At 51.8% G+C, this 9,523-nt stretch overlaps 1 protein-coding gene across 1 annotated transcript; it reads left to right on the top strand.

Annotated features, from left to right (window-relative positions):
- Nucleotides 1-355: 355 nt before the first annotated feature.
- Pim1 (Pim-1 proto-oncogene, serine/threonine kinase) lies at nt 356-4,665 on the top strand. Its single transcript, XM_090355760.1, has 6 exons — nt 356-756; nt 880-986; nt 1,107-1,157; nt 1,267-1,633; nt 3,186-3,362; nt 4,357-4,665. The coding sequence occupies exons 1-6, from the start codon at nt 675-677 to the stop codon at nt 4,512-4,514; spliced, it is 942 nt and encodes a 313-aa protein (XP_090211886.1). The 5' UTR covers nt 356-674; the 3' UTR covers nt 4,515-4,665.
- The last annotated feature ends 4,858 nt before the right edge of the window (nt 4,666-9,523 follow it).

Genomic DNA, 9,523 nt, shown 5'->3' with positions numbered 1-9,523 from the left:
GGGCGGGACGCGCCGCCATATGCAGATTAGCAGTCTCTGGTTGGCCGGAAGTACGCCGGCGAGGGCGGGACGCGGGAGCCATATGCAGATTTGCGGGCTCTGGTTGGCTGGAGTGGCTCCGGTGGGGGCGGGGCGCGGGCGCGGCGAATCAGCGCGCCGGGCGGGGGGGGCAGGGGGGGCAAGGCAGAGGGGAGTCGCCGCGTCTGGTCGCTTCCCCACCCCCTCTCCACCCTCCGCCGGCAACGCAGCTCGGTTCGCAGCCTCGGCCTGCCGGAGAGGCCCCGCCCCGTCCCCGCCCGCCCGCCCGCCCGCCCTACCGGCGCGCTCCGCCCCTTTACTCCTGGCGGCAGGGCGAGCCGGGTGTCTGCTGCAGCGGCCGCGGCGGCGGAGGAGGCCGGTGGGTACTCGGCGGCGGCGAGGTCGGCAGTAGCAGCCGCAGCAGCCACAGCCACCGGTCGTCGTTCCCGTGGCGCCGCCTCCCGACCCGCGCTCCCCGCCGCCCTCCGCGCCGTCCGGCCGAGCCGGCGCGTCCGCCCGCCGCCGGCGCCCCTGGTCGTTCTCCGGCTCTCCCTCGGCCTTCCGCGCCCGCCGCCGTAGCTCCCGCCGCGGCTCGATCCCCGCCGGGCTCGATCTCCTCCGGGCCGGATCCCCGCGCCTTCGCCCTGGAGGTGGGGATGCTCTTGTCTAAAATCAACTCGCTAGCCCACCTGCGTGCCGCGCCCTGCAGCGACCTGCACGCGACCAAGCTGGCGCCGGGTGAGTGTCCCCTCCCGCGGCGCGGGGCCGGGGGCGGCGGCGGGATCCTCCCCTGCCGGGGGGGGCCCGGCGCGGGGACCCGAGCGGGCCGGTGCTGAGCGCCCCGCGCCTTCCCCTCCGCAGGCAAAGAGAAGGAGCCGCTGGAGTCGCAGTACCAGGTGGGCCCGCTCCTGGGCAGCGGCGGCTTCGGCTCCGTCTATTCCGGCATCCGAGTCTCCGACAACTTGCCGGTGAGTGGGCGCCCCGCTGCGGGGAGGGCGCGGCGCGCGGGGCGGGGGACGCGGCGCGGGTGGGCGCTTGGGCTCCGACCCGGCGGCCTGAGCTAATGGAGATCTTCACGGGGTTTCCAGGTGGCCATCAAACACGTGGAGAAGGACCGGATCTCCGACTGGGGCGAGCTGGTGAGTTTGCCTCGGGAGGAGGGAGGAGGGGATCGACCCCAGGAATGGGGAGGGCGTGGAGCGCGGCCCGGAGCCCCGAGCTGACCGCCTTCCCCGTCGTCACCCGCAGCCTAATGGCACCCGCGTGCCCATGGAGGTGGTCCTGCTGAAGAAGGTGAGCTCGGGCTTCCCCGGCGTCATCCGGCTCCTCGACTGGTTCGAGAGACCCAACAGTTTCGTCCTGATCCTGGAGAGACCGGAGCCCGTGCAAGATCTCTTCGACTTCATCACCGAGCGGGGGGCCCTGCACGAAGAGCTGGCCCGCAGCTTCTTCTGGCAGGTGCTGGAGGCCGTGCGACACTGCCACAACTGCGGGGTGCTCCACCGGGACATCAAGGACGAGAACATCCTTATCGACCTCAATCGCGGCGAGCTCAAGCTCATCGACTTCGGATCGGGGGCGCTGCTCAAGGACACCGTCTACACGGACTTCGATGGTGAGCCAGACCCGGGAGGGCGCTGCCCAGGGGTCACGGGCGAGCCCCGAGGCCTCAGCTGGCTCTTTGTAAAGGTCACCGGGCCGCCCGGCTCCTCTGTTCGTTGGGGTGGGGCTAAGGAGAGCCTCCAGCTTTAGTAGTAAAGCCGAGAGGATTTCAAGCCAGTTGAACCTGTAATGTTTTTGGCGTGTGTGTGTGTCTGTCTGTCTGTGTCTGGGTGGAATCCAGTGGGTTCCAAGCTTTCCTGATGAATAAGAGGTTGTGGGCAAGGGCCGTAGCCCAGATTTCCCATCTGACCCAGTTTCCCCCGCCAGTACAAGGATGGGGTGGTGAGATGAAAATGGTTTTGTGATTTTTTTTTGTTTTGTTTTGTAAGGGATTTTTTTTTTGGGGGGGGGGCTAAGATAGGCCCTGCTGCAGTTTCTCCTGCTTTCCTTTGATCTGGGGAGGGTAAAGAATAGCAACAGTTTCACTATTTTTTTTTTCTTTAGTGTTGTGGGGCTTGGGCGTCAAGAATAAATGTTGTGAAATAAGATCTGTTGCTGGTTTGAAAATGAGTTGGGAGCCTCCGGGGAGGATGAAAACCTATCTTAGGGAGGGGCTTAGACGGTTCTTTCTGAAAAAGAAGGGTGGGAGAGACTTAGATCAAAGCGAATGGAGGGTGGCTCATCCTCTGAGTGGCTTACCCTTAATCAAGGCCAGCCTCTCAGAACTTGTGACTGGGCTTGTGGTTTGTGTTTATTTGCCCTTGGAGGAGGCTGGGTTGGGCTGCTTTTTTTTTTTTTTGTATTTAACAGTTAATGGCAGGTCGGGTCCTCCCATGTTTTTTTTTTCCCCATCCAAGTCTTTGCTGCCCCCTGGTGAGCACAGTAGGAATGACCCCCCTTTTTTTTTTTACAACCCAAAGTTTGTAAACAGGAATCACGTGGTCTGAAACCAGCCTTACAGCTTTGACGACCTTTTCAGTCTGGGAAGGAAAAAGTGTGGGTGTTTAGCCCTGCTCTCAGGGTGGGGAAGGCCTCCCAAAGGGCAGGGCGCCCTGACTCCGTGTTGGGGCAAGGATCTTCGCCTGGTGTGGGCTGAGTATGAGGATAGTTCTGGAGTAGACAGCTCCCTTGATTGTGCAGACATTCATCACTCTGAGGGTGGCCTTGCCCAATATGGCCTCAGGCTTTGGTCTGCAGCCAGCCCTGTTTGTCTCTTGGAGCAGTTTGTAAAGAAATTTAGAGTTTGGATGGGTAGAGAAGGTGGGTAATGCATTGAGTTGGAGAGCTGCCATAAATTGCTCCTTCACTTTCCTTTAGCCCTAGAGGCAAGAATAGAGTCTACCCAATGCTTGAGAGAAAGGTGGTGCTTTAAGTGAAAACTCATGTTTTAGAGTGCCTTTGCATTGGGTGTCTCTTTTTATCCTTAGAAAAACCTTGTATTATGAACCATTTAGGTGGCATTAATATGTTAGTCAAACAAAGGGTTCCATCGTGATGCTTGCACACATGTGGCACTGTTTATTTTCGCTAAGGCGTGCTTTCTCTCCTATTCCCCTGGCTTGCAGGGACCCGTGTGTATAGTCCTCCGGAGTGGATCCGCTACCATCGCTACCATGGCAGGTCGGCAGCAGTGTGGTCCTTGGGGATCCTGCTGTATGACATGGTGTGCGGCGATATTCCTTTTGAGCATGATGAGGAGATCGTCAGGGGACAGGTGTTCTTCAGGCAGAGGGTCTCTTCAGGTAATTTCTGGAATACCCCTTGTCACAGACATCAGGAATTGCTAAGCTTCATGTCCCAGTCTGATTTGCTGCGGTACCTCTCTCCAGAGGTGCCAGGACCCTTGGTGTTGAACAGAATTAAAGGCCAGTGATTTTATATACCTTGAGATGTATCCCCATGTCACACATCCAGCTTCCCTTGGGAGATCAGAAGAACATGTTAAAGAAAATACAACCCCATTCGTCTGAAAAAGACAGGGTCTTGCCATGTAGCCCAGGTTGGCCTCAAACTCAGTCTCCCCCGTACCTTTCCTTCTGGAGTACATGCATCATCTAACCTGGCTCTATATTTTAGAATCAGGTGGAAACTTAGAGTGCTTCTGCAGGCTAGACAGTCACTAGTGATACACCTCTGAAAAGTGCCTTTTTTTTTTTTTTTTGCTCCCAGCCCCATGCAGGGGCAACTGCTATTAAAAACAAAACCAACCAAACAAATAAACAACAACAACAACAACAAAAAAAGCCAGATATCTGATCCCTACCTCTTGGCTGTTTGCAGGGAGGAGGGAAAAAAAAAATAACTCATAGCTTTTAGCCCTTGGTAAATATTGTGGTCTTGGTGACCTCATCCTGGGTGGTGTTTGTAAGTTAGTAGCTGAATTGAATCACCTCATCATGCTTGGTGATGTCTCATCAAAATCCCGTGTCATCATCATCCTTCCTATTTCTGGTGAGTGGGTGTTGGGGGAAAGGCCCGAGCTATTGAAGTTTGTAAACCACAGGTTTAAGAGGGGAGGCGCATTTTCTACTGAAACTAGACTGGAAGATCTAGATATTAGTGTGTTCTCTCCCATTGAAGAGGCCCCTGCTCAGTGTTCTGTCAAGTCCGCACCTTCTTAAGGCTCCAAGGCTTGTGGTGACCCTCCCCTCCACCCAGGATGCAAATTAGGAAGAACTTTGCCTTGTAAAAACAAGTTGACTCATTCCTAACCTCTGTCTGTCCTGCTTTCTGTAGAGTGTCAGCATCTCATTAGATGGTGCTTGGCCCTGAGACCATCAGATCGGCCATCCTTCGAAGAAATTCAGAACCATCCATGGATGCAAGATGTCCTCCTGCCCCAGGAAACCGCTGAGATTCATCTCCACAGCCTCTCTCCCGGGACCAGCAAATAGCAGCCTTTCTGGCAGGTCTTTCCCTCCCGGTCAGATGCTCCAAGGAGGGGAAGCTTCTGTCCAGCTTCCCAATGACCAGTGACACTTCCACCAAGCAGGACAGTGCTTGACACAGGAACAACATTTACAACCCATTCCAGACCCCAGGCCCCTGGAGGCTGCCTCCCAGGAGCGGGGACGAGGCTCCAGGTGTCCTAGGCCTCAACTCCTCCAGTAGACGTTCTCTCCTCAAGGGTGCCCAGCTCTGCTGGGCTTTTGCAAGATCCCGGGTGGGGGGTGGGGGTGGGGTCTGTCCCCTTCATCACGAGCTCTGCCGCCATGGGTCGGGTAGGGGAAACTGGACTGGGTGGGATAAAACTTATCACCATTTCAAGTCCCTGTCACCTCTTCTGAGTGCCTTCGTGTAGGGACTCCGGCTGTGCTGGGAGAAATACTTGAACTTGCCTCTTTTACCTGCTGCTTCTCCAAAAATCTGCCTGGGTTTGGTTCCCTCTTCCCTGGGCCCTTCACCATCCCTTCACCTCCGTCCCCACCCCCCAACCTCTCCCCTAATGAAAGGTGCCATGGAAGAGGCTAGAGGGCCAATTGCTGAGCCACCTGCCCTTTTTCTGCCTCCTTTAGTAAAACTCCCCGGTGAACTGGTCTTCCTTTTTGGTTTTTACTTAACTGTTTCCAAGCCAAGACCTCACACACACCAAATGCAGAAACAATGCAACGCAACAGACCAGCTGTAAATGTGTGTATAGTTGGCATGCTAGTATACAAAAGGATTATAGTTGATCTAATTTTTTTTTAATTTTGCCTTTAAGTTATTTTACCAGTCTTTTTTTTTTTTTTGAAAAGATGTTCATTCTAACCTGGAGGTCAATGTTAATGTATTTATTTATTTATTTATTTGGTTCCCTTCTTGCTCCATATTTTCCACGGCTCCTGCCTTAGGTTTTTTTTGTCGTTGGTTTTTTTTCTTCTTTCTTTCCTCCTCTGACTTTGGGACCTTTGGGGGAGGGCTGCAACGCTTGCTCTGTTTGTGGGGGTCACGGGACTCAGGCGGGACAGCTGCTACAGCTCCTTGGCTTCTTCCTGGGGCCCCTTACCTACTTGCCCAAGTGGGTATGGGCTCTGTGGGCTCAGGGGGCGGGGCATTGCTGACTTGTGTATATAGGATAAATATATGAAAAGCAGTTCTGGATGGTGTGCCTTCCAGATCTTCTCTGGGGCTGTGTTTTGAGCAGCATGTAGCCTGCTGGTTTATCTGAGTGAAATACTGTACAGGGGAATTCAAGAGATCTTATTTTTTTTTTTTTTATACTTGGCGTTTTTTGAATAAAAACCTTTTGTCTTAACTTGTGGTTTCTAATTGCTGTTTATGGAGAGGCTTACTTGTAGATAAGATTTGACATGAGCGACCTTCAACATTTTAGAGCTATGCAAAGAAAGTGGGTGGATTCAGGTGTTTAGTACCGCCTTGTGGCTGGTGGCTCCCTAGCTCAGCTGACTTAGACATCCCTATTTGTCAGTTAATAATTGAGGCTTTTTTTTTTCCCTAGTCATGTCTTCTAGTAAGATATTTCTGAGCCCAGTGTGTTAGCTGACATAGAAAGATCACTTGATGCTAGGACCAGAGGCAGAAACAACCAGTATGAATATTTTGAGCAGAGACCTAGACACATTATTGTGCTTTGTTTGGTTGAATAACATCTGGGTACTGTCTCAACTTTTTTCCTCAAGGCTGGGTCTTTACCACTTGAACCATAGTTCTACTTCCCACTTTGAAATCACAGCCTTCTGTCTCACCTGGCTTCAAACCTCACTTTTCAGAATTTAGCTTCCTAAGTAGCAAGGGTTTCAGGTGTATGCCGCCAGCCCACAGCAGGAGTATGATGAGTAGGCCTTTTTTGTGTATTTGAGTTATCTTAAGCTGAATATAAGAACTCTTGTGTGCACAAAGTGGTACTGAGGTTTGAATTCAGGGCCTTGTGCTGTTGCAATACTACTAAACCATACCTTCAGCCCTGTTTTTCTTTCACTGATAATATATAGGATAAGGTCTTGCTTTAGGCCCGAACTGCAGTCCACCCATTTTGTAGGCTTTCCATTGTCCCTAGGATCACAGGCTAGTGCCAATGTGTCTAGTTTCCGTTTGTGGAGAACCATAGGAACTTTCTCCCTAGGCTGGCTGGGGACATGGCCTGTTCTCAGCCTCTAGCTAGGATGACAGGTGTATGTCACCAGTGCCCAGGATATTCTGTATTATGAAAGCACATGAACGGAGCCACTATCCTGCATACAGTGCTAACTACTAGTGTTATTTTCTTGTTTATAATGCTAAGTTTTGGGTCTAACCTTCCCATAGGTCATCCATCTTTTTTTTTTTTTTTTTTTTTTTGCCAATCTGGAGGCTTGAACTCACGGCCTGAGCACTGTCCCTGAGCTTCTTTTGCTCAAGGCTACCACTTAAGCCACAGTGCCACTTCCAGCTTTTTTTGTTTATGTAGAACTGAGGAATAGAACCCAGGGCTTCATGCATGCTAGGCAAGTACTCTTCTAAGCCACACTCCCAGCCCCATCTCCTTCCTTCGGAGAATGTACCCCCATTTCAGACCTAGGCCCGTGCACGCTTGGAGGTTGAGCATCCAAACCATAATATCTTTCCTTATCTACAAACCCCGGCTCAGCCCTTATGTGGCTATAGAGAGGAAGGATTTCTTTGTTGGGGGGTGGGGATGATTTGCTGAGGTTCCCCTTTTCTCTACCACATCTTCCTATCTCTCCCCTCACCTTTCCCACAACACACACACATTTGTTGTATCAACTGTTAGTCTTGTGAGCCTCATCTCTTCCAGTAAAGTTTACACTTGAACAATTAAAAGTTGCTCAGAATTCCGAAACTGCGGAGAGCCCCACCCTTCCCTCCCTTGAATTCACATCAGTTTCTCAATCCATCCAGACTGCTACGAGTGAGGCAGAAACTGTACTGATGCTGGCTGGGTGGGAAATACTAGGAGTTGTAGGAGGTAGAATTCAGCCGCTCTTGTCATGCACAGTTAAGAGAGTCTGCCTTAGGCTCAAGTTCTGCCACTATTACCCGAGTTCTGGGAGCAGCTTCTCCCCTCTGAGGCTCCTCTGAAGAGCTGCTCATTGCCTGGCTTCTTAGGAAGCTGGCATTCAGTAACAGATTTGAGCACGTGCAGGCAAATGCTCTGTGCGGCTTCATAGACACCTGTGTTTCCCTGGAGAGCAGCACTGGGGGACAGCAGTTCTGGGGGCCTTGCCGGTGGTTCTCACTGTGGCAGAGGAAAGGGAAGCTGTGTTACTGGACAGGTTTCTGTATAGGGCCCTTTAGCTGGCCTAAGATTAAAGTATTTACAGTAGTTAATGTTTAAAAAAATTATGATAGTCCTGAGGCTTGAACTCGGAGCCTCCCCTTCTAGCTTTTTGGTTTTGGAGCTAAGAGTCTCATGGACTTTCTTACCTGGGATGGCTTTGAACCAGGATCCTCAGATCTTAGCCTCCTGAGTGGCTAGCTCTGAGCCACCAGTGCTTCACTTGACTGGATCTAATACAACCCATTTCTTTCTCTTTTTTTTTGGGGGGGGGTGTTGGTCACGGGGGCTTCAAGTCTGGGCCTGGGCGCTATGCTGAGCTCTTCAGCTCAAGGTTACCACCCTACCCTTGAGCCACAGCACCACTTTCTGTTTTCTAGTGATTAATTGGAGATAAGAGTCTCACTGCTCTGTAGTGCCCCAGGCTGGCTTTGAACCTTGATCCTCAGATCTCAGCCTCCTGAGTAGCTAGGATTACATGTGTGAGCCACTGGGCCTGGCACAGCCCATTTCTGTATGGCCTGGGAGCTCAGGGTTTTCCTTTTTTTTTTTTAACCAGTTTTGAACTCAGGGCCTGAGAACTATCCTTGGGCTTTCCTCAAGGTTAGCATTCTACCACTTGAGTCAGTACCATTTCCAACTTTTCTATGTATGTGGTATTGAGGAATCAAACGCGGGTCCTTGTTCATGCTAGGCAAGCACTCTACCACTAGGTCAAACTCCTGCCTTCCCCCCACCCCCCGACTTTTTTTTGGTAAGTTGTGGGGCTTGAACTCTGGGCCTGGGCGCTGTCCCTAAGCTCTTCAGCTCAAGGCTAGTGCTCTACCACTTGAGCCACAGCGCTACTTCCGATTTTCTAGCGGTTCATTGGAGATGAATCTCATCGACTTTAGTGCCCAGGCCGACTATGAATCATGATCCTTGGAGCTCAGCTTCCTGAGTAGCTAGAATTATAGCCACTGGCACCCAGCAGGGGTTTCCTCCTCCTCCTCCTCCTCCTCTTCCTCCTCCTCCTCCTCCTCTTCCATCTTCTTGTTAGTCTTGGAGTTTGAACTTGGCCTGGGTACTGTCCTTGAGCTCTTCTGCTCAAGGTTACCACTCTACCCTTGAGCCAAGTCCCACTTCCCATTTTAGGAGGTTAATTGTAGATAAGAGTCTCAGGTCCTTTTGTGCCTTTGTACCTTAATCCTCAGATCTCAGCCTCCAGAGTAGCTAGGATTACAGGAGTGAGCCACCAGGCCCCGCCCAGGGTTTTTCCTTTTTGGGAAAAAAATTTTTTTTAGTGGCACTGAGGCTTAGAACTCAGGGCTTTTATATAGAGTAGGCAAGTGTTCTATTACTTGAGCTACACCCCAAGCCCTCAGTTTTACATGTTGAAGAGTAAGATCTAATGGAGTGTAACATTTGATTATGTGAAATTGATATGAAATGCAACTGCTAGTCCCATGAATTAAGCTTACCTAGTTCCATGCTGCTCCATGCCTGGTTTTAAGGCACCCTGGCAGAGACAAGTTGGTAAGTCAGACCATATGCACCACAGAGGTCCAAGAAGATTTTTTTTACCCCTACTCTAGATGGATTGTTGTCCAACAGCCTCGTGTACACACAGAGCCTGCCCTATTCTTTTTTTTTTTTTTTGCCAGTCTTGGGCTTGGGCTCAGGGCCTGAGCACTGTCCTTGGACTTT

The sequence above is a fragment of the Megascapheus bottae genome, chromosome 22, assembly GCF_031878675.1.
Source record: "Megascapheus bottae isolate mThoBot1 chromosome 22, mThoBot2.hap1, whole genome shotgun sequence".
In the NCBI taxonomy this organism is placed as follows: domain Eukaryota; kingdom Metazoa; phylum Chordata; class Mammalia; order Rodentia; family Geomyidae; genus Megascapheus; species Megascapheus bottae.
The sequence above is the reverse complement of the archived record's forward strand: the minus strand, read 5'-3'. Positions and strand labels throughout refer to the sequence as shown.

Bases quoted from the DNA above. Each gene is read 5' to 3' on its own strand.
- Pim1 (XM_090355760.1), top strand. From the start codon at position 675: ATGCTCTTGTCTAAAATCAACTCGCTAGCCCACCTGCGTGCCGCGCCC. The intron at 757-879 runs GTGAGTGTCCCC...TCCCCTCCGCAG, and splicing joins CGCGACCAAGCTGGCGCCGG to GCAAAGAGAAGGAGCCGCTG. The intron at 3,363-4,356 runs GTAATTTCTGGA...TGCTTTCTGTAG, and splicing joins CAGGCAGAGGGTCTCTTCAG to AGTGTCAGCATCTCATTAGA.